The sequence below is a fragment of the Molothrus ater genome, chromosome 25 (assembly GCF_012460135.2).
Source record: "Molothrus ater isolate BHLD 08-10-18 breed brown headed cowbird chromosome 25, BPBGC_Mater_1.1, whole genome shotgun sequence".
Taxonomy (NCBI): domain Eukaryota; kingdom Metazoa; phylum Chordata; class Aves; order Passeriformes; family Icteridae; genus Molothrus; species Molothrus ater.
Window position 1 is genome coordinate 6,953,895 of NC_050502.2, and position 24,004 is coordinate 6,977,898.

The 24,004-nt window shown below is 52.4% G+C and overlaps 1 protein-coding gene across 1 annotated transcript; it reads left to right on the forward strand.

Moving 5' to 3' along the window:
- The first annotated feature begins 533 nt into the window (after positions 1-533).
- TAFA3 (TAFA chemokine like family member 3) lies at positions 534-15,744 on the forward strand. Its single transcript, XM_036398492.2, has 6 exons — positions 534-642; positions 4,760-4,844; positions 5,112-5,230; positions 11,865-12,014; positions 12,980-13,104; positions 14,444-15,744. Exons 3-6 carry the CDS (start codon positions 5,113-5,115, stop codon positions 14,453-14,455), a joined length of 405 nt encoding a protein of 134 aa, XP_036254385.1. The 5' UTR covers positions 534-642; positions 4,760-4,844; position 5,112; the 3' UTR covers positions 14,456-15,744.
- Positions 15,745-24,004: the final 8,260 nt, after the last annotated feature.

Sequence of the window (24,004 nt, forward strand, 5' to 3'; positions counted from 1 at the left end):
GCACCCCTCTGTGCTCACGGATCCATCACACCTTTTTTGTCAGGGAAAATTAGTTTTTGGGTAAATTAGCTCTGACCAGGCTCATCCTTTGAGGAGGAGAATGCCAGGGCCAGTTATCAGGCAGGCTGGCTGGCTGTCCGTCCATCTGTCCATCCCTGCACCTTTCCATATCCCTCGGAGCTCACGGGGCCATCACCCCTTCTTTGTTTTTTGGGGGGCGGGAGGGGATGGAAAGGGGTTGTGTGTGTAAAGAATTTTTCCCGTTAATTCTCTCTGCCTGTTCCTCCTCCCCGACAGCCTTGACGGGCACCGGGGCTGACCGGGGCGGGGCAGCGGCGAGCGGCTCGGTGCGCAGCCGGTGCCGGTGCCAGCCCGGGATCGCGGGCCGGTCCCCGGGCGGCAGCAGCAGCAGCAGCAGCAGCAGCAGGCGGCGCTGCGCCCCTTCCCGCCGGCACCGGCTCCGCCGGGCTCCGCTCGGCTCCGCGCCCGCCGCCCCCGCCCAGCCCCGCGCCGCCGCCGCCGCCCGGCGATGCCCGCGGCCCCCGGCGGCTGCGGCCCGCGGAGGCGGCGCTGACCCGGCGGAGCGGAGCGGCCCCGGCCATGGGCGGCGTCGGCCCCCGCCCGCCCCGAGGCCACCGGCAGGTACGTGCGGAAAGTTTGGCGGGGGGGAACGAGAGGGCGGCCCCGGGGCCGCTCCCGCCGCGGTGCCGAGCGCCGGCCCGGCGCCGCTCCGAGGGGACGCTGAGTCCCGCCGGGGAGCCGGGTCGGGAGCCGCCGGGATCGGGGTGCCGCTGGCACCGGGATGCCGGTCCAGGGCTCTGCCGTGGGGTCCGGCGCTCCCGGCTCCGCCCGGCCGCCGTGCGTCGCTTCTCGGTCCCCGCGTGTCCCGGTCCCCCGCCGCCCGCCGGGGCTCCCCGGTGCCGGTGCGGGGCTCGGGAGGGCCCCTGCAGTGAGTTTAACGGGGCCGGCTCTGCCCTGCGCCCCGTTACGGTGACTCCGGCAGCAGCGGCGGCCGCGGTCCCTGCGGGCTGTGGGGGGATTCGGAGCCGGTGGGGCCCGGTCCGGCCCCAGCTCGGGGAGTGGGCTCGTCGCGGATGCTGTTTTGCCAGCGCTGCGAAGCTACCCGCCTCTCTGGGAGGCAAAGCGCTGCTGGAGAGATCCCAGATTCTGCAGCCAAGGATGCTCCGTTGCTCTGGAAGGGCAGTGGCACTGAGAGCCAGCTGCCTCGTGGGGCGGCTCGAGGGGCACAGGATGGGTCAGATGTCCCCATCACCACGAGCAGAGGCTCAGGGGCTCACAGGAGGGCATGAGCTGTACCAGTCCCATTCTGGAGTCATGAGTTTGTCCATGCTGTGTGTGCCAAGGCAGGGAAGCAGCAGTCTCCTGCTCGTCAGCCATCCCTTTTGCTGCAGAGGGCTTGGGGGGCTGCTCATTAGCCTCATTAGCACCAAATGCTGTGGGGCACTGGGCTGTGCTCCAGCAAGCTGTGGACCCTGGCTGGAGGGGCACAGTTCCACATGTGGCGTTAACGGAGGAGGAGGAAAAGGTCCATAGCTCCTGTGACAGGCAGAGTGGTCGTTGTCTGGGAGGGCAGCAGGGAGCTGCTCCTGTAGTGCGTCTGTGCTGAAGAACCTCGATGAAGCTCCCATGTGGATGATGGCCCATGCCCACATGTGCCTACAGGGAGGGACGCGGACCCTCACAGAGAAACCATCATCTCTTGACACTCTGGTTGCAACTGAGATTGATAGTCTGAGTGATTGGGGAATTTGGCAGTTCTTTCAGGTCCCAGCTCAGACCCAAAAGGCAAAAGCAGCTAAAAAATGTTTGTGAAAAAATCCACAAAATTCTGAACAGCACATAACAGAATGGAGAATACCAAGATCTTCAATCAAAATTAAGTGTTGTGACATGCCAGAACACCACTCTTCATTTCACTGACATTCCAGGCTGAAAAATCTCAAGTCAGACCAAACATTTGTAGTCGTAATCTCACGACACTGGAGGTTGATAACTGTCAAAACAGCAATTTCTGTGGAGCTGTGTTTTCTAATGGGAGTTTGGGCACGAGTGGGAGCTCTGAGTGCCTCTGCCAGCATGGAGCACTGGGATGCACTGTGTCCTCCTGCTCCCCTGGACCACATGTGCTCTCCTGGCCACCAGCATGGCTCCTACTCAGCTCAGTGGTTTCCCTTTGGAGTGTGGCATGGACAGTGTGGATTGAATTATTGATAACACTGTAATTTATTTATGCTTCCTTGGCTATAGCAAACAGCTCAGCCTTTCTGAGCTAAATATACCTTGCATTGGGAGCGTGTTGATGTCCTCTGTGGGATGGAGTGGCTTGGTTTTTGGTCCAGCTGAGAGGTTTAGGAAATGTCTCCTAGAAACTCACATGGCCTGGAGGGTCCCATGGGGATGGGCTCCTCCAGAAGGACTCTGGTGTGTGCTGTGGGGCTCAGGCCTGGGAGCTGGGCTGTGCTCCCTGCATGGAGCAGGAGCTGGAAACCAGGGTCTCCTGATGGGGACCTGGCTGCTCTGCTGGAAGGTGCATGGGAGGTTTGTTGGCACTGGGCACTCACTGTTGTAAAAATCGCAGTAGCATTGTGTCGGATGTTCTCACACCTGGGCTGTGCCCCATCATGGGCCAAGTCAGCTGGGACACAGCTCCTGCTGTGTGCAGCATGGCTGGGCAGGGGTGGCCCCGGGTGTGGGGCAGGTGCCCCACTCCCTGCTGGATGCAGTGCTGTGGCACTGGCTGCCTCTGGATTCAGGTGAAGGGCTGAGCAGCTCTGAGAGAGCTGTTTGCTTTGTCATTGAGCAAATAGTGCATGCTTTAAGCTGACATCCGTATTTACACAGTGGGCTGTCACCTCTCCAAAGGGACTCCAGCAGTACCAGCTGTTGTATGATCCCCCTCTGAGAAGCCTCATGCAGAGCATATTGTGCCAGAACATGAGAGATCACCTAAATATGAGTTTACAGGAGAGAGTCTTACAGTCCCACCACATCACCTCGAGGAGCAATGGTTTTCTTGCACATTGAGCCACACTGGATTCTTCCTGGCAATGGAGGGGCTGGAGCAGGGGCAGCCCCTCATCACCCAGCGGGCAGGGATGGAGTCAGGACGGCAAGTGGGATGCTGCCAGACACTTCAGTCTGTTCCTGCCCAAGCTGACCATCCCACAGCATTAATTATAAGTATTTCCTTACCTCTAAATTCTTTTTTAGCATAAAATATGTGGTTTTGTCAATATACCTCTGGTTTCTTCCTGCACAAATGTCAACACTTTTGATGACGTTTTCTGATTTTTGTTTTCCAGATGGGAGAATCAAAGTGCAAAATATCACTTTAAATCACCAATTCGGAATGAAGCCTTTTTCATTTTGAAATGCCAGTTTAAAACAGGAAAATTCATTTTAAAATGCTTCCAAACAAGAAATGTCCTTTTTACCACTTCAAATCACTTCATTTTGATTAAAAATGTCAGCATACTGTGTCCTGGCTCTTCATTAGAGGAGTCTGTGGTTTCACTGTCTCATGGTCCAGAGCAGATAGAACTTTCAAACATGGTTGAAAATTGAAGATTTCTTCTCTGAGAGGTGTGGGTTTGTCCAGTGCACTGCCCGTGGAGGGGACTGTGGGTGCAAGGTTGGCACCGGGCAGGGGCACCCCTGGCACCTGCTGCTGGTCCTGGCAGCACTCCCCAGCCTCAGTGTCATCGCCACTTGTCTTTGTGGTATCTTGTTAGTAAGTTACGATCCAGCACTAAAATTTTATGGGGGACACAGTTGTTTGCTGGGCCTGCTGAGACCCCAGCAGGTGATAATGGAGGCTGGGAGGTCACCATGCCACCTGGCAGCTGCCAAGCAGTGACATGGCTGTTGGTGCTGCTGCCTGCAGAGTGCCAGAGCTGTTCCCATCTGAACACGTTTAAAGAACCCAGCAGTAAAATACAAAACCTTTTGGGATTTACATTTTTCTCTAGGGGCTTCAGATGATGTAAAACTTGGCTTCTTCCCAGCATGTGCTGCATGGAGTGGGAGTGGTGCCAGTGTGGTGCCAAGAGAGATTCTCAGTGTGTCCAGGGGTAGCTGATGCAGTTTTGAGTGTGTGGTTGCATGAATTTGGTGTCTGTGCTGGAAGGAAGAGCAGCCCCAGAGGAAGGTGATGCCTGGGAGAGCAGACTGCAGGTCCTGGCACTGCCATGGGCTCTGTGTATCCGACTGGCAGTCTGCAGCAACTCCTGCTTCCTGTGGGTGCTGGCCTCGGGACATCCAGCGGGATCAGCCCATCCTCCTGTTTGTCAGCAAGTGGTTTACAAGTGCCAAGCCTTGGGCATCACTGCAAGGGACCTCAGTGACACAAGGACAGTAACAGCACATAACCACGCACAGAAAAGGCAGAACCTGAAATGACTCGCTGCTGATCTGCTCTGGCTCTTCCCACACACACTGCCTGTGCATTTAGTGTTTGTCATCTGCTTTAATGACCTACTATAAAGGACCTGATTTTGTGCTCTCAGCAGTAAAAATCCGGAGCAGCGCTGCAGGTCCTGCTGTTCAAAGGGGTGAGCAGGGTTATGGACTGAGCTCCTGGAGAGGTTTCAGTGGTGCGATGGACACATTCTCATGCACCTGAGAGTGTGTCCTGAAGTGGGGCTGGTGAAATTCCCAGGTGTCCCCAGCCACTCCCAGGGACACAGTGGCCCATGCTGATGGCAGGTATCGCTGCCCATGTCCTTCTTTCTCCTTTCAGGTGCGCTGATGTCTGCTCCTTGCAAAGACCTGACCCACCTGAGGTTGGCAGATGCACAGATGTGACCGTGAATCACCAGTAAAAGGTAACCATCACTCACCTGTACTACTGCTGGTGGGATCTCTTTCTGTCCTGCTGAGATGGCCTATGCTGCTGATGAAGTCTGAGGTCATCTGAGGGTGGTGGGTGAATCCCTGCATCTCCCAGGGCCATGTCCCCACAGCCAGACACCCCAGTCCTCACAACGTTCAGGAGTCATACCACTGCGTGCAGGAGCATTGGTGAGTGGATCTGCACCTCCTAGCCCTCCTCAGTCCCTCTTCCTCCACATATCTCTTCTTGTTTTCGGTAGAATGAGTGAGAGAGATATACAGAGCCTGAGCAAATGGGTTTTCGTGCTCAGTCTCTGCCTTACCACGCTGTGGGGACGTCTGACGCTGGCCTCCACGCATCAGCACAGAAGCCATTCAGGTAGGGGAGCAAGACCCTTGCTGCATGTGTCACATGCTTGTGCAGTCATCTGGGTCCCCACGATAATGGCAGTACTTCGGGGTCTTCATGGGGTGCCTGAGGTGGGGGTTACATGGGGACGAGCTGCTTGGTGGAGTTCTGTCTCACATTTCTTGATGGGGGAGTAGGAGTTCCAGGCTGTGGTGCACACCTGCAGCAGGCAGGCATCTCTGGGGACCAAATGCTGACAGCCTCAAGGAGCTCAGTGTCCATCCCTTTTCCTGGGGTCTGGCCACAAGGATGAGCATGCCAAATGTGTGGGGCAGCATCCAGCAAACAGACACCAAGAGGCACAACACAGTGCCACTGTGACAGCTGTTGGTGTTTGGAGTGTCCACTGTGCAGGAAACTCCTGGGACTGCTCCTTCAAGATGGGTGGGAGCATGCAGCCATGGCAGCTGCTGCCTGGAGTTAGAAGTTGTAAATACTCATTATGGGGCATTTAAAACTAGTGGCTTGGTGAGCTGGGGTGGTCTAAGGAGTTAAAGAAGGAATTTCTTCATGTCTGTAGCAAAATCTGAGACACATATGATGATCCATATGTAGATCTGATCCATCTATGTGAACCCATTGTTGCAGTAATTCCTGCTCTGTGGGCAGTGGATGTAAATCTTTCCACCCAAGTTGCTATGAGTATCACAAACCCCACTTGTTATGTGGTGGACACTCTCCACCCCACTCTCCACTTATTAGAAATAAAAATTTGTATCGCCCTGGTTGCAAAGATCATCTAGGAAGATGGAACAAGTGTAAAGTAATGTAGAACTGAAAGTCTTGGTGGAAAACATCGTTGTGGCTCTGAGATGTTTATTTGTTATTCCCAGCTGTGAATTTGAGATTTCCTCTCTGAGCATTGGAGTGCTGCTCTGTGGCATGGATGTGATTTTTTTGGAGGGGTTATGTGAACCCATGGTTGAAGTTTGTGTCTGGAGAAGAGAAGCATCTGAGAAGTTGTGCTCAGCCCTTTGTGCCCATCCTCCCTTGTACAGGAGCCTGATGGTCCAGGGCTGGGGGCTTCTTGGAGCACAGTGGGAGGATGTAGGGGAGGTGGGTGCTGGTGGTGCTGGTGTTACTGGTGTTACTGGTGTTACTGGCGGAGCTGTGCACCTGGCAGCACAGGCAAACACTCGGATCCCAGGACAACCGCTGTCTGCTTCATATGCCTCTGCTTGGAAAGGGCATTTAGGGGTTAATTTGAAACCATTCACACTCTTGATTGACCCCACACCTCACCCTGTCCTATTTCTGTCATTTTTGCCTGACAGTTAAAGCAGTTCTAATCCTGTAATCCCCACCCGCATTGCTTAAAACCAAAACACATCTTCCAGAGTGCCTCCCTCACCCCATCAGGCAGCAGCTACCTGCCCTTCCCTCCTCCTAACCTTGGATACCCCATCCTTGGAAGTGTCCAAGGTCAGGCTGGACAGGGCTCTGAGCAACCTGGTCTAGTGGAAGGTGGCTCTGGTAGTGGCAGGCAGTAGAGCAAGATGAGCTTTAAGCTTCTTTCCAACCTAAACTATTCTGTGATTCTAACCGGGGGAAAACTCTTCACTTTTTTTCTGGGATGACTTTTTTGGCACTGAATCAGGTCTACCAGGGATATGGGCACTGCTGGCAGCTTAAATGCTCACTCGACCTGCCCTATCCCAGTGCCAGAAAGCCCTTCTCCTCCATGGTATTAATTTGTAGGGAGCTGCTTCTTTGAATTGTGTTTATTCACAGGTAAAACCACCTAAAAATTATCAGCAGCAGAGGAAGGTCTTTAATTGTGACCTCAAACTTAAAAATTTCTTGAAGAGAGTCCACATGCAAACCCTCTGTTTGCTGTCCAGGGACACGTCTGACTGTGGCAAGCAGGTCTGATAATAGAATTATAAAATATCTCAAGTTGGAAGAGATCCACAAGGATCATTAAGTCCAACTCTTGTTGCACACAAATCATACCACGTGCCTGAGATCCTTTGTGCCCACCCAGCACATGGAGATGCTGCTTTGTCCAAGCAAAGTGCTGCTTCCTGCAGAATGTGGTTGGATTTAAGGAGCCACATGAATCAAGCACAGTCGTTAGGGAACAGAATAGGAGACTCCTTGGTGAAGAATATTCACCAGCAGTTTAATCCCCTGTGTAACATGGTGAGGTCTTCATGATGAACAAGGCTGGAATGTCTGGATCCAACTCCCACAAAGGCGGCCCCAGCACCTTCTAAAGCTGATAATCAAAGGGCTGTCTTTGCCTTTATGCTCATCACTCAACCTGAAGCAGAAGTAAAAAAGCATTTAAGTCAGCTGGGATTTTTTTCTTTTGGAAAATGAGGTTCTCTTGGCATTGCCTGACACTTACATGCATCCAATTTCTCTTCATTTTGTAGCTCTCCACCAGCAAGCAGTATTTTACACTGAACATGTGGGGTTGTGCCCACGCTCCCTGAGATACTCAAAATGTGTCATTTCGGGTTATGCCATAAAAACCCCACGTTTTGCTGCTCATTTAAAGGTCAATCAGAGTAGGACAGCATTTTCATTTTATTTTTGCATGCAGGATTCAAAAGCTGTTTGCTCTTACAATTCTTCATGGTTCCATGAGATAAGCTGTGTCTTTTAAAAACGGGTTCCAGTGGGGAAATACCAGTTAAATGGGAGGGAGAAGCATGCCAGAAGCTCTGGAACTTATCCCAGGCTCTCGGGAGGTTTCCTGCTGTCGGTGTTAAACACACCATCCATCTGATACGCATTTTGTTCCAAGTTTCCTGCTGCTCAGCAAAAGGAGAAGCAGCTGCAGGGAGCTCTGGAGCCCGCTGCTCGCGCTGCACGTGGGCTCAGCCTCTCTGCTCTCACTTCCCAGGCACGGGACATGAAAACCCCGAGTGGCGGGGGTGGGAAAACAAGCGAATCTGGTGTGTAGGAGCTGAGGTGCATTTTGGCAGCTGGGATGGCCCCTACCTGGCGCCCCATGGGCTCAAATGCATGGCCTGGGCAAGGGATGCAGTGTCTTGCTGCCAGGACTGGGGCTGGCGCCTGGAGGGGGCAAATTTCCAGTGGCATCGTGTCCTAGGGCAGGGCAGGGTGCCAGATGGTCAAAAGAAAATGCAATGTGGAATGGTTTGAACTGGAAGGAGACAGGTTTTGGTTAGATGTTCAGAAGAAATTCTTCCCTGTGAGGGTAGTGAGGCCCTGGCTCAGACTGCCCGTGAACACAGTCCGGGAAGTGTTCAAGGCTGGGCTGGATGGGGCTTGGAGTAACCTGGCCTAGTGGAAGGTGTCTCTGCCCATGGCAGGGCGTGGGATAAGATGATTGTTAAGGTTCTTTCCAGCCCTAGCCAGGCTCTATTCTATAGTTCTAAGAGCTTCAGGCAAATGGGAGTGTTCTGTGTCCTGAGAGCTGGATGAGTCCCGGGGCTGCGTGCTGCTTCTTCGGCTCTGCCATCAGTAGGGCCCTTGCTGTGAGGCTGTGTGTGCCCCAAGGGGGCTGTGGGGCTGTGCCAGGGCAATGGGGTACCTGCCCCACACAGGTAGCTCTTCCTGGGCAAGGACTCTGAGCACTGCAATGCCCCACACTCAGGTGGCTGCCATAAGGCAGAGGGAGTCAAATTTCTCTTTATCTCTGAGCTGCACCTTTCTGAGCAAATTGAAAGGGCTTTGACACGTTAGCAAACTGCTATTGCATGGTTGTAATGACCAATTTCTCAGTTCTGCCTGGCTTTCCCTCGGCTGAACCTTTTAAAATTAGCTGGAAATGAGCAGCCGGAGAGCAGGACTGCAAGGGAGCAGAGGGCTCCTGGGCAGCCCTCCCGGGAAGAGCTCTGCTAATGAAGCTTTTGTGAAAATGAGTCAAAACCGTAACTACGTGTGAACACTGAGACTTGAGGGTGTAAAATTCCCTGGTGAGGTGCACGGGGTGGAAGAGTGACTCCTTGTGGTCCTGAACCGCAGTGTGAGAGGAATGTGGGCTCATAGGCAGCCCAAGCCAAGGATCTCTACTTCCTCCTCAGATTATTTGAAAAATACCATGCAGCATAAAGAAAGGGCAAAACGGTCATGTTTGTTCTGCAAAGAGTTGCTTTCCTTTTCACTTTCACCGAAGTCTACCATTTCTGTATACAAAAAGAATAGAATTCATTATTAAAGCTGAATTACTATGGCATTTCAAAGAGAAGATAAAATTTGTGGCCAGAGATATTATTACAAAATATTCCATATAATAATGGTGTAATTTTTATGGAAGAAATGAAAGTAAGGGTTCATTAAAAGAAAATGACCATGAAATAGCAATAAATGGAGTAAATTAAAGTCATGGTGATTGTGCAGCCCGTTCTGCCCGTGTGCGGTGGTGCCGGGCACAGGGCAGCTCCTCACCTCCTCTGGGGATGCTCTTTGTCTCCCACCCGGCTCTCAGGAGGGCAGGGAGTGCTTTGACTGGAAGCGGGTAGAGCCATGCCCAGCTGCCACAAGCCAGGCGTTCACACCCCGCAGAGCATTTCCGAGCAGGGATGTGAAAAAATGTCTGCAAGGCAAAGGGATTTCCCCCGCGGTGGGGGAGAGATCCCATTCCCCTCAGCTTTCCTTGGAGAGGCGGAGTGGCTGCGTTCCAAAAGCTGGGCAGCGTTTGTTGGTGAGGGTGGGCACCTGCCGAGGGGCACTCGCCATGCACAGGTCAGCTGCCCTGGACCCCCGGCTTTGTGTCACTGGCGGGGATGGCATTGCCAGCAGGATGCTCCAGGGTGAGCTGGGAGCTGTGACAGCATGGGCAGGATGAGGCAAATGCAGGGTGGGCTGGAGCAGCTGCTGGAGCCTCATGAGCTGGGAGAGGGCTTGAGTGGGGGCTTGTGCTGACAGGGTCCTGCAGCAGCAGCACACATCGTTCCACACAGCCCTGCATGTCCTGCTTGCACACACCGTTCCACGCAGCCCTGCATGTCCTGCTTGCACACACCGTTCCACGCAGCCCTGCATGCCCTGCTTGCACACATCGTTCCACACAGCCCTGCATGCCCTGCTTGCACACACCGTTCCACACAGCCCTGCATGCCCTGCTTGCACACACCGTTCCATGCAGCCCTGCATGTCCTGCTTGCACACACCATTCCACACAGCCCTGCTTGCACACACCGTTCCATGCAGCCCTGCATGCCCTGCTTGCACACACCGTTCCACACAGCCCTGCATGCCCTGCTTGCACACACCATTCCACACAGCCCTGCATGCCCTGCTTGCACACACCATTCCACACAGCCCTGCATGTCCTGCTTGCACACACCGTTCCACACAGCCCTGCATGCCCTGCTTGCACACATCGTTCCACGCAGCCCTGCATGTCCTGCTTGCGCACACCATTCCACACAGCCCTGCATGCCCTGCTTGCACACACCGTTCCACACAGCCCTGCATGTCCTGCTTGCACACACCGTTCCACACAGCCCTGCATGTCCTGCTTGCACACACCGTTCCACACAGCCCTGCATGCCCTGCTTGCACACACCGTTCCACACAGCCCTGCATGTCCTGCTTGCACACATCGTTCCACGCAGCCCTGCATGTCCTGCTTGCACCTCTCTCCAAGTCTTTCGTCTGGTGGCAGCTCCTGGGGGCTCTGCGCTCCAGAGTGTGGGAGGCGTCCTGAGCCAATGGCATGGAGCAACCAGGAATGCCCTGATGCCTGCTTACCTGCATACATTTTGGGATGCCACACTGCAGGAATGCAGCTTCCCTGTCCTCTACCCAGCTTGGCTCCTGTTTGCTAGGGAATAAAAGACTGTCCCCAGTGACCCACAGGACCCAAGACATGCCCATGTGTGGCTCTGCACTGCTGCTCCAGTGCTCATTAAGCAGGACCTGCAGGCATCTCTGGGGTCGTGGGAATGAAGTCTCTCAGCCCTTTTTGGCTGATTTGTATTGTGCTTGTGTGGGCCATTACCCAGCCAAAGCACTGATTTGAGATGCTGACCAGCTCTAAACTCTGATCCCAGAGGTGATCAGCCAACACGGCAGTTTTCTATTTTCCTTAATATTTTAATGGCACTGGGAGGAGGAGCAGCAGAGCAGCTTGAATTGCTGATGAGCACCATGACATTTCTCTGCCGCTGCAGGGTGGAAACCTGATCCTCCTCCAGGGAGAGGGTGGGTGATGGCAAGGTGGAGGCACTGACTGTAGCTGTGGTCGGAAGGGATGCTGTTCTGCTTGAAGCCAAAAGCAGCACAATGCACCATCCTCTCTTGTAGGAAAGTGCATCTCATTATCAGCTGCAATTAGCTAATGTGCTCATTAGTTTCAATAAAGCTCTTGGCTTGGCTGTGGCAAGAGGGGATGCATTTTGGAGGGTATGATGGATGTGAGGGCCATTAGGAGCAAGAGCTGAGATATAAGAGGTGTGGGGCAGGAACCACCACTTTTCCTTACACGAGGGCTGGGAAGATGCTGTGCCCAGACACCAGCTGTACATCACCAGCAGCCCCAGGGGTGATTCCAAAGCCGGGACACCACTGCACATACTGGGCTCTCCTGTGCCTTGGTCACAGCTCGCAGCAGCAGCGCTGCCCCAGGCAGTGGGCAGGGGATGGCCTGAGCTCTCTGAGTCTCACGGGGCTGTTTCTCCTGCAGTGCACGTGGAGCCCGGCACGTGCGAGGTCATCGCGGCTCACCGGTGCTGCAACAAGAACAAGATCGAGGAGCGCTCCCAGACGGTGAAGTGCTCCTGCTTCCCAGGGCAGGTGGCAGGGACAACACGGGCAGCTCCCTCCTGCGTGGACGGTGAGTACCCATGGTGCAACCCCTTCCTTTTCAATCCCTGACCTCATCTTCATGGGTTAAACATGTGTGGGGTCTTCATGTCCCTGGCATTAGCAGAGGAGACCTGCCCTGGGATCCTGCAGCAGAGCAATGGGGAAGGGGCACGTTTTGGGGACGCTCCTTCATTGGACACTCACTGAGTTGTGTGGCTGTGATACTCCACTCTGTGCAGCCCTGGGCTATGTGCTGTGGGGGAGTTACTGGGGTTCCAGCTTCACTGTGCTGGGGTCAGGTCTGCAGCACTGATCCCTGCACTTCTCCTCACCCTGCTGCCACAGCTGGAAGCAGGGATATGATTCCAGCCATGCAACACCTTTGCCTGTGAGGAGCACCAAGCATACAACCTGTATGTTTTATTGAATGCCATTATGTGCCATGACCAAGGAGCCATCAGGAGCACAACCAGCCCCTGCCAGCATGGTATTGATTTGCTTGACAACCAGTGGCCTGTGACTGCAGTTCTGTGCAACACCAAGTAATGCCAGAATAAATTGTTAGGGAAGGCTCTTGTTGTCCCCAGCTGCTCAGGACATATTGTTCCCAAATATAAGAGAGCCCACTCTGGTTGACCAGACTGGAGCCATGAATCACCAGAGCCTAATAGAGCAGAGTGGTAGGAGACAATCCCTTTGCTCTGTAAGTGGAGCCTGAAACAGGTTCTTGAACAGCACTGCTCTCCCTGGGAGTGAGGACACTGGGCTTTTTTTCCCTTGGGTAGTGAGAGAAAACAGGGTGTTCTGGAGGCAGGTGGAGCAGCTGGGCCAGGTGAGGCCAGGCAGGTGAGGAGCAGCTCCTTGTCCAGGGCTCCCCAATGTGAGCTGTGCTGGAGAGAGGGGCTGTGTCTCCTGGTGTCACCCAAAGGTGGGCAGAGCTGGTCCTCCATGCCCTGTGCTGCAGCCTGGCTGCTGATCCCCTCCTCTCCCCAGCCTCCATCGTGCTGCAGAAGTGGTGGTGCCAGATGGAGCCGTGTCTGGACGGGGAGGAATGCAAAGTGCTGCCTGACCTGTCGGGATGGAGCTGCAGCAGTGGCAACAAAGTGAAGACGACCAAGGTACGTCCCCGCCAGGTGATGGGGGGAACCCAGGTGTGCCTTCCCCAGCCTGGGGCAAGCAAGCAACACTCAGGAGAGCACCCACAGCTCCGTGGGGAAGGAGAGAGCTCCAGCTCCTTCAGGGCACACACTGATAGGGACTCACCAGAGCAGAGCAGAGGGTCTGGGCTGTGCACTTGCCACTGGTGCTGGAGGGGCTGGCAGGCATGCCACAACCCTGAGTGCATCGCAGAGCTTTTCCAATTGATCATTCTTGCTGGAAGGCTTGGTGTTGGATGGCCCAGCCGCTGAGCAGACATCCTAGGTGTGTCTGTGTAACATCCCAGGGCTCCCAGGGTGTCCAGGTTGCTCCCCAGCACTACCCACTGCTCCGAGGCCACAGGTTGCCCTTCCCAACCCAGTGGTGCAGCCATGAATCTGTCCCTGTTCCCTGTCTGAGGCAATCATTTGTGACAGAGCACTACACGATTATTATTTTCATGGCTTGCTGAATACCCCAAAGAACAAGGTGTAATTAAAATTTTATCAAACTCATTAGTAATTACATATATGCCATGGTTAATCAGTTGCATAATTTTGTAATCATTGTTCATACTGTTGAGTGTAATTATTCCTTATGCTTTCGTTTTCCTCGCCCCACATCCCCCACCACAAAATTATCGTATTAAGCAATGTCAGGATTTTTTTCATTGCTGCTATTATTTTTGTGCACAGAAAGCACTTTCATGCTGAAGTGTTTTTATGGACATCCAAAAAGGTTCCTCCAGCCCTGAGCATCCATCACTGACCAGTACCTACAGCATTACATTGAGCTGGTTGTCTTTTTCCCCTCTTAGTGTTGTTTGGTTGGTTTCCCCCAGCAACTGACTTAGCACAAAGCCTCTGCTCTGGCTTTGCTGTCTTGAATTCTCACTGGGACCATTCCCATCTGGAATGGGAGTAGGACTTGGGAGCTTCTGCTCTCCTGCCTCATCCAGCAGACACCTCCATGGCCAACCTCCTTTTGGGTGCTGTGCCCCTCCTTAGGGAGGCAGCAGTTTGGGAACACAGACCTGTGTTTTTTAAAGGACTTCTGGTAACTTTGGATGACTTTAGTGACTTTGGAATGGTGCCAAAGGGCTGGATTTGCATCTCAGTCCCCTGTGCAGGCACACCTCCATGGGAGCTGCAGCCAGAGCACAAAAGTCACAAACCATCCTTAAGGTGACATTTGGAGTGGCCACTCCATTAAATGAAAGTAAAGAGCCAATCTTATTTGCACCTCTTGAGGCTGTTTGCTGATAATTCATGGATGGGGAATCAGCTGGATGCATTGGATAATTTCTCCTCTCCTCCACAGGTCACTCGATAGCCCCCGTGCAGGGTGGCACAGGCTGAGCAGCCTTGCCGTGGATCCTGGTGCTCCCGTGGGCAGCAGGATGTGGCCCTGCAGAGGGGGATGCTGCAGGGCTGCCAGGCTGCACCCGTCAGCAGGACTGTGACAGCTGCTGGATCAGAGCATCCTCTGCGCCCCGGCTTCCCTGGAGGCTGCAGGCAGGGATCCCAGCGCAGCTGCCAGCATCCCATCACTCCACGGTTTCCTCTTTTTCTGTGGACACGTTCACCAACCAAGAAATGGGCTCGTTTTCTAATCCTCCTAAATAAAATACTCCCACTATGTAAGAGCTGTTGACAATGCAGAGACAGACAGGCACAGGCCCCCAAAATGGGCTTTAATCGGAATAGCTGAAATCATTGCTGTGAGTCACCTTTCCCCCCAAGATGCTGAATCCAGGTTGCATTGGAATTGGGAAATCAGTGCTTATGTGAAACCCTTCCCCATGTGGCTCCTAGCCCCAGGGTTCCTGGGAGCAGCTGCTGAGCTCCATCCTGATCCTGAGTCACTGCAGGCTGCTCTGCCCTCGGAGCCTGGCCTTTCCCTGCCCCACCGCTATGACCACAGGCAGCAGATGTGGCAGCGTGGTCAGAGGGTGTCTGACACCCTGTTGGCTCCCAGGGATGGTGAGATGTCTCCATGGTGCATGCTGCTGGTTTCTCCTTCCTCAGTAATTGCATTATTCAGGTTGCAAATTTAGTATTTTCCACCATGCAAATCCCAGGCACTGAGTTTCTGCTTGTGTTTGCAATTGAATTTCAGACTTGTGTGAGGCGACCTCTCTGTCTGCGGCTCTGGGGTGTCTGGGGCATCAGAAAGGGCCTCTGACCAAGCTAGATTTTGTTGTAGTAATCCAAAATAAAGGAAAAATGTACCACCTTCCGGCCCTGAGCTCATGACCTTCTCCAGGACACACCATTTCCTGTGGTGTGGCAACTCAAGGTGGGGGACAACCTGAGCTCTGTGCCCCCAGTGTCAGAGGTGCTGGGGACCGTGGGGCTGTGGGACCAGCACCTCTAGCCCTGCTCTGTGACTGCTCTGGGACCCTGCAGGGGATGTGCTGGTGCAGGAGGGGCTGGAGATGGTGCGAGGACCAGGGCAGTGAGGGGGTCCCTGCTGTGTTTGCTGCCACCTGCCTCCTGCCCTGGCTCCCACCACAGGACTCATTATTGAGATGTTTTTGTAATGGGGTATGTAATACCCTCTCCAGATGTGATGTAAATACCGGACTGTGAAATAATAAATTCATTTTAATCTCTGCAAAAGATCTTTTCACTTATCAGCAAAGGGAGGCTCTGGGAGTGCTTCTCATGCTGCTGAATCCGAAGTGAAGCGGCTGGGGACTCTGCCCTGGCCATTCCAGTCCCAACCAGCTTGTTCAATGATGGCTTTGGAGGAGAGCTGAAAGCCTGTTGTGGCCAGCAAAGGCTGAGTAGCTCATAGTGATCCTAAAGAAAAGCACATTAATTTCTACAGGATGCTTTGCTTAGAGCTTCTCTTATCCTGCTGCTTCCCTTTTGTGTGGCAGCTCCCACTGCTGCAGCGCTGTGCCCCCAAAGATGCTCCCCCTGCCAAAGGCCAGACTGAGATTTTAAAGGTCCCCACCTGGAGTCCTGTGCCCTCTGAGAACCTAGGCTGTCGGATGCAGAGTGGGAATCTGTTATTTCCAGTAGGAAACACCAGGCTGTAGATGGGAACTTCCCTGCTTGGCTGAGCATTTTCATAGCTGGCTCATAACGTGAAGGATCCACTCTGTGGAAGTGTTGAGCTTGACACCTACATTGATATAAAAACATTTTATTGTCTGCATAATAGGCACCCTTGAAGCTTATTTTTCACTTACTGCAGCCCACAGTTTAGTGAGGAAATAGCCCCTTGGTGTCTCTGCTGAGTGCTGACCTCGCTGCTATCACACCATCCGAGTACACAAATACTGCAAATTGCTGCTCCTCTCCTGGCAGGTAAATGTGTTTCCAAGGAGAACTCTGCAGCCTGCAGGACTGCTGCTGTTACCTCTGACTCCTGAGCAGCCAGGGAAAGATGCTGCTGCCACAGCTTCTGGCCCTCTACCCTTCTTCCACTCACTGTATTTTCAGTGCTTTCCTTTGGCCAAGCAGACAAACAGTCCTAGCAGGAGCAATAAACCAAGGAGGAGGGTGATGGTGATGGGAACATCTCTGGGCTGAGACAAGGACTTTGATGCCCTGTCTCTTCACTGCCTCAGTGGGACAACGCCACCTGCACAGTCCCCAGCAGACACCCTGATCCCTTCTCTCTCTGTGTGACCACACTGCTGGTCCCTGAAGGACAAATCTGTAGGGGGATAGAATATAAGAAAATAAAGATAGTATAGAAAGTAATCTTACCCCTAAGGAGTTGCAGCTGGGCCCATTATCAAAGATTAGGAGCAGGTCTGACTTTAACAGTCCACAGGTATAACCAGGGAGAAGAAGAGTGCTATAAAAGAGTGGATGGCTGGTTAAGATGGGAACTGGAGTCAGTCCCCTTTGTGTGTCTGCTTTGTGAAGAAGAGAGAGTCAGTGCTTGGAGGAGCTGCCCACAAGGAAACGCCAAGAAGGTATGAAACTTTTGTGGTAAGGAAACAACCGTATGGAACCCCTGCAATAAGATAACAACACAAATCAACCCCTGCAGCTGCATCAGCAGCTTGGACATCCCAAGCTCTCATGCCAGGGTCCCAGATCCACCCTGCCCAAGTCCCCGTCTTTGTGGGGAAGTCTTGTGCCAAATTCCGTCGTGGCATGTCTGTGCAATATCTGACTGGGAGCTTGCACAGACAAGATTTGAAGTTGCCCAAGGGGTGATTAGTCAGATGAAACTGTCACAGTTAACGTACTTTCAACATCATCTCGCTGGGTATTATAATTACACCCCATTCAATTAGTCTTCAGGGAAAAAAAGTCTTTTGTATTAAGATTTGGTGGAGAATTATTAAAGAGTGAATTAAAAGACAAGGATTCCATTTTACCTACAAATACTAAAAGCATAATGCATAAAATACCCCCAAATTACAAGCTGACTAAATGTAGAGCTGTGCTAGGAGGTGAAATGAAAGGTAAAATGAAACCCTTTGAGCAGTACAAGGTGCAGTATTATCAAAGAAATAAGATGGAAACATAATTAACCACCCAGCATTATGCTGAAAGATGGCAAATTGAAATGGGAGACAAAATTAGGTGAAATTGCAGAGTAGGCTCATTTATTTCTGCTTTATAAATCAGTGCTACCTGTCAGCAGTGATGCCAGGCTATTCCAGAACAGGAGCTTTCCAAGGGAGGATGTTCACAGGGACCTCACCTTGTCCACGTTGGGGCTGCTGTGCTCTCCTGGATGGTGAACTCTGTGTCACTGTGGGAGCAGGTGATGCCTCCAAGGGTCACATCTTTGGTGCCCTTTCCTTCACCCAGCCATGGTGCATTCAGGCCACACCTGGTCTGTCCTCTTCCCCAAAGGCTGTTTCCCTTTCCCTGATGCTTTGCTGCTCTAACTAGTGCCACCCTTGTGACTTTTGCAAGTGCTGCTCCTATGGCATCCCACAGGGAACCTGCCATCAGTGGCCTCTTGCACTGGTGAGTGCAAGTCCAATTTAGGGCTGGAGGAACGTTTTCTTTAACTGTGCTAAATTTCCTCCTCTCGGCCTTAATTGGCTCCCATTCCCTATAACCCCTGCCCCCTCCACTCTCCTGCCATGGCTCTGCTTGCTCCTCTCTGCCCATTTGCTTTATTGCTGCTTTTCAATGAATTCAAACAAGAAAAGAATTGTCTTTTCCAGAAGTAGAGAGATTTTTGTTAGAATCACCTCAGCTATGCAGAAACATCCCTGTGCTGTGCTCAGGAATGGAGAAACCTGGAACTGGTTTATCAGATGAGAAGCAGAACCTGTCTCATCCAGCTTACAGGGTTCACAGAGGTGGCAGGTGCCCGTGGCTGTTCTGGCACTAGTGTATTTGGACGTGAGCACACGGGTCAGGTTTTTTTCTACTTCGCCAATACCTTTCACTAAGAACACTATTTTTTTGCCCCCTCTGGCTTGTTTGTAAGTAGATATATCCCTGTTTTGGGGATGTGAACCAAGTGGCTTCAGCACCCAGGCATGCTGCCCCATCCCTCCCGCCCTCAGGACAGAAGCCAACAGCAGCCACAGCCCCACCACCAGGACATGGGGACATGTGGCCATAGGGACATGGGGCCGTGGGCACCTTCCCCACTGCCTTGCATGCCATGGGACTCCATTAGAATCACTAAAATAAAAATACAACAGCATAGTCTTTTCTCTGGTTAATACACTGTGATGGGGCTGTTGGAAGCATTAGATGGCTCTTCCAAAAATGCATCCTCATGTTTTATTCAACTGTGCATTTGTGAAGATGTTCTTAAGGGAATGAATAAAATATTCATTTAGATGCTCCTGTGCAATAAAGGCAGTCAGGGCAGAAACCATGCTGCTGGGTCAGGGCAGAGCTGGCCCTGGTGCAGGCAGCCCCAGGAGGATCCCTGGGGATCACAGAATCACAGAATATCCTGAGCTGGAAGGGACCCACAAGGATCATTGTGTCCAGCTGCTGGCCCTGCACAGGACATCCCCTGGAACCCCACCATGAGGGGCTGCACAGACATGGGTTCATCCTGGGCAGACTCTGCTTACTACCTGGATCAGGGATTAGGTAGAGGCTCATTTTTATAAAGGGATTTCTAGCCTTGTTTTCCTGCTGGGGCAGCTGCAGTGGCCACAGCAGAAAAAGAGCCATTGGCTGGGCCAGAGCAGAGAGGGAGGATGCAATTTAATTTGTGCATTTCCCAGTTTGTTAATCTCCTGATTTACTGCTGGTATTTGATTTCCGTAGCATTGCTTCATAATAAAGGGATTAGCCTGGACCCTAGGTCTGCTCTAATGCTCATCTACTAGGGATTAGAGAGAAATTTTGCAGTTAGTTCATGGGTCAAATAGGTAGAAATGAAAATATGTTTATGGTTTTGTTGACATTTGCAGGAGCACTCAGTCTGTGATCTAGCACTGGCTCTCCTGACCCATTCAGCATCCCCTGCTTCCTGATCCTCTTGCTTCCCATTTTACAGGGCTCCCAATACCCTGGTCCCTGCCTCACAGGGATCCCAATCCCCTCCTCCCCATGACAGGACAGTTTCAATCCCCTCTTCTCTGACTCATGGGCATCTCAGTCCCCTGTTCCCAGTCTCACAGGGGTCCCAGTCCTCTGCTGTTTGGCCCAGAGCCCCAGAGTCAGGAGCCTCAGCATCTCTCCCTCGTCAGGGTGATGGATGCTGTGGTGGCAACAGCAGTACCTGCAGCTGCCAGTGCTGGGCATGGTCAGGAAGTGCCTTGGGCAGTGTGTAAAATCCCTGTGAATTGTGGTTTGGTTTTTTTCCTGCGCACGTCTGTGGCACCAGAGGTTAATATATTACCAGGCTGACCTGGATATGAGCAAGTCAGACATCCTAATAAATGCGTGCTAACTGAAAACACAGACAAATTAGCACATGCTCCATTTCCTTCTAATGGTGTGCTTTTCTCTGCTCTCAGCTTCCCCATGTGTGCCAGGAGCCAGCTGCCCCTGGAGTCCTGTGGAGCAGGACTGGCCACCTCCCTTGTGTCACCTTCTCTGCAATGCTCCCAGCCCAGCCTGGTCCTCTGAGCCATCAGGAGTGAGATCTTACAGGCAGAGAGAAGCAAAATTGATTTATTGGTAACATGATATAGTGAACGGAGCCAGGATTAAGTAATGATCCAATTAAACACTCCTGGATGTATTCATATTAGTGAGCTCTACGTCAATCAATTATTTAAATACAATAATACTTAAATACACTGTGAATCCCGTGTTTATTACAGGGGCTGAGACCATGTTCATTAACAGCAATAATAAATATTTTGGATACTCAGTTCTGTAAAGGCTTTTTTCTCTATGAGTTGTGAAAACTGTGCAGGAACTGCTGTGGCCACTTACTCCGGTGTGAGCTGTTTCTGCACCTTCACCTCTCCTGCTAGCACCTATTTCCATTTGAGACCTCATCTGGAAAGCTGATGCCTGGAGCAAAGAATCCAGGACTCTTAAATGCAGCAAGGCTATTAATTAATATTTTAACTGCTTTGCTGGAATAAATTCAACTTTAATGAAATAAAATTAAACCAGTGGCCTGGTGGAAAATGAGCGCAAGGATGGAGCTTATGTCATATTGTAGTGTCCCAGTGGTGAGCTTTTAAAGGGAAGCTGCATTTCAGGCAGAGCTCTGGCTGTCAGATGGTTTTCCCTGTATCACTTCCAAATGCAGTACAGCTGCCTTGGAGCCAGGAGCTGGAGATGTGCCACCAGATGTTGGGAATTAAAGGGAACAAGCAAATCTGTGTCTTAAAAAAGAAGCCTCTGTTATTTGGGATGGAGCCATGGGACTTGACATCAGGTTCCCTCTTCTATTAATCAGTATTTGTGTTGGGTTTAATTAGCTTTGATTGCAGTTTACAGATGTAAATGTGTCTCTCATGGCATCTCCCTCACCCCCTGGGAATATGAAATGAGTGTTTAGTGTAGCAGCATTGGAGCGATGCACAGGAAGGAAAACAAACAGAAGAGCTTCATGTGCAGCCTCAGAGTTTCTGGTGATCTCCACCTCAGTCTGTGATAATAAATAGAAAAGAGAGAAGACCCCCAAAAAGAGAAGGGCAAGGAGAAAGGAGCCCCATCTGGATGCTCCTAGAAAGCAGTGTCTGATGCTCTGAGGAAAGGTCCCTGTGCCAGTGTGGAGTCTGCAGGAGTTATGCACCAAGTTGTGCTCCACAGGAGGAGCCACAGCAGTGAGGAGGAGCTGTGCTATGCACAGCCCAGCTGCGACCCTGAGGACACCTTGCATTAAGCTGCGAGGTCTCTTATGTCTGTCAGATGAAGAAAGAATTCCTCGCCAGGAGGTTATTGTGTTTGATTCACCCCCCACAGCAATATGAGCTTCCTTATTAGTGTTTGCCATTTTATTGTTTAATTAAGGTCACCCAGTGGGCCTGTAAATGACATCTTAATTGATAGCCTGCAATATCTGCCAACACCAGCCAGGCTTACTGTGGGTACCTCGGGAGGAGAGGTACATGAGGCACACCTGGAGCTCTCCCTCTGCAGGAAGAGGTTAGTGCTGATTCCAGAGTGCTGCTGGGTGTGACAGGAGCATCCCTGCTGGTTCCAGAGTGTGACAGGAGCATCCCTGCTGGTTGAAGAGTGTGACAGGAGCATTGGTGCTGATTCCAGAGTGCTCCTGGGTGTGACAGGAGCATCCCTGCTGGTTCCAGAGCGCTGCTGGGTGTGACAGGAGCATCCCTGCTGGTTCCAGTGTGACAGGAGCATTGGTGCTGGTTTCAGAGCGCTGCTGGGTGTGACAAGAGCATTGGTGCTGGTTCCAGAGCGCTGCTGGGTGTGACAGGAGCATCCCTGCTGGTTCCAGAGTGTGACAGGAGCATTGGTGCTGGTTCCAGAGCGCTGCTGGGTGTGACAGGAGCATCCCTGCTGGTTCCAGAGTGTGACAGGAGCATCCCTGCTGGTTCCAGAGCGCTGCTGGGTGTGACAGGAGCATCCCTGCTGGTTCCAGAGTGTGACAGGAGCATCCCTGCTGGTTTCAGAGTGCTGCTGGGTGTGACAGGAGCATCCCTGCTGGTTCCAGAGCGCTGCTGGGTGTGACAAGAGCATTGGTGCTGGTTCCAGAGCGCTGCTGGGTGTGACAGGAGCATCCCTGCTGGTTCCAGAGTGTGACAGGAGCATTGGTGCTGGTTCCAGAGCGCTGCTGGGTGTGACAGGAGCATCCCTGCTGGTTCCAGAGTGTGACAGGAGCATCCCTGCTGGTTCCAGAGTGCTCCTGGGTGTGACAGGAGCATCCCTGCTGATTCCAGAGTGCTCCTGGGTGTGACAGGAGCATCCCTGCTGGTTCCAGAGTGTGACAGGAGCATCCCTGCTGGTTTCAGAGTGCTGCTGGGTGTGACAGGAGCATCCCTGCTGGTTCCAGAGCGCTGCTGGGTGTGACAAGAGCATTGGTGCTGGTTCCAGAGCGCTGCTGGGTGTGACAGGAGCATCCCTGCTGGTTCCAGAGTGTGACAGGAGCATTGGTGCTGGTTCCAGAGCGCTGCTGGGTGTGACAGGAGCATCCCTGCTGGTTCCAGAGTGTGACAGGAGCATCCCTGCTGGTTCCAGAGCGCTGCTGGGTGTGACAGGAGCATCCCTGCTGGTTCCAGAGTGTGACAGGAGCATCCCTGCTGGTTCCAGAGCGCTGCTGGGTGTGACAGGAGCATCCCTGCTGGTTCCAGAGCGCTGCTGGGTGTGACAAGAGCATTGGTGCTGATTCCAGAGTGCTGCTGGGTGTGACAGGAGCATCCCTGCTGGTTCCAGAGTGTGACAGGAGCATCCCTGCTGATTCCAGAGTGCTCCTGGGTGTGACAGGAGCATCCCTGCTGGTTCCAGAGTGTGACAGGAGCATCCCTGCTGGTTCCAGAGTGCTGCTGGGTGTGACAGGAGCATTGCTGCTGGTTTCAGAGCGCTGCTGGGTGCGACAGGAGCATCCCTGCTGGTTCCAGTGTGACAGGAGCATTGCTGCTGGTTTCAGAGCGCTGCTGGGTGTGACAGGAGCATCCCTGCTGGTTCCAGTGTGACAGGAGCATTGGTGCTGGTTCCAGAGTGTGACAGGAGCATTGCTGCTGGTTCCAGAGCGCTGCTGGGTGCGACAGGAGCATCCCTGCTGGTTCCAGTGTGACAGGAGCATTGCTGCTGGTTTCAGAGCGCTGCTGGGCATGACAGGAGCATCGTGGCTGTGCCTGGGAGCTGCGTGTCCCCAAGGAAGGTGCTGTTTGATACTGGCATCCCAGATTTACACTGTGACATTTACTCCCAAACCATGAGACAGAGCAGAGGCCACCTCACCAGCCCGTAAATCGGGATGTGTATGATCTAAAACCTGCTTGTGACTCAGCAATGTACTCAGATCCATCTCTTGTGATTTACAACTCAGCTTGGTGACTTATTTCGAGTCAGTCAAGTTCAGAGGCAACCTATATCTCAGACTCATCACACATTCATCAGTGACACAGGACTTGGATAACTTGAGGATAACTTCAGAATTAATTGTGTTACTTATGATGTTGCTGACATGACTAATCAATTGCCACATGGTGAATAAATCAGCAAGACACCTGAGAAATACATCATCCTTTTTTTTTTTAGTTAGAAACTTCACATGCCTTATAAATCAGATATTGTAATAGTTTGTTTTACATCAAACCCATACTTGGAAAATGGCCTTTTGGGGAGAATATACATTTATGGAATATCGGTCCTGAACTGGTTAAAAGAGTTAAAGAAAATGCGAGGGCAGTGGGTTGAACATTTTATTTTACAACCATTACCTGTGTGCAAGCAATGAACTAAGAACTTGCCACAGTCATGGCTCAGTGGTTTGGACCAGTGCAGGGCGTGGTGCTGTGTCAGGAGCAGAGGTGTGAGCCATCCCCTCTATCCCCAC

Bases quoted from the DNA above. Each gene is read 5' to 3' on its own strand.
- TAFA3 (XM_036398492.2), top strand. From the start codon at position 5,113: ATGAGTGAGAGAGATATACAGAGCCTGAGCAAATGGGTTTTCGTGCTC. The intron at 5,231-11,864 runs GTAGGGGAGCAA...TTTCTCCTGCAG, and splicing joins TCAGCACAGAAGCCATTCAG to TGCACGTGGAGCCCGGCACG. The intron at 12,015-12,979 runs GTGAGTACCCAT...TCCTCTCCCCAG, and splicing joins AGCTCCCTCCTGCGTGGACG to CCTCCATCGTGCTGCAGAAG.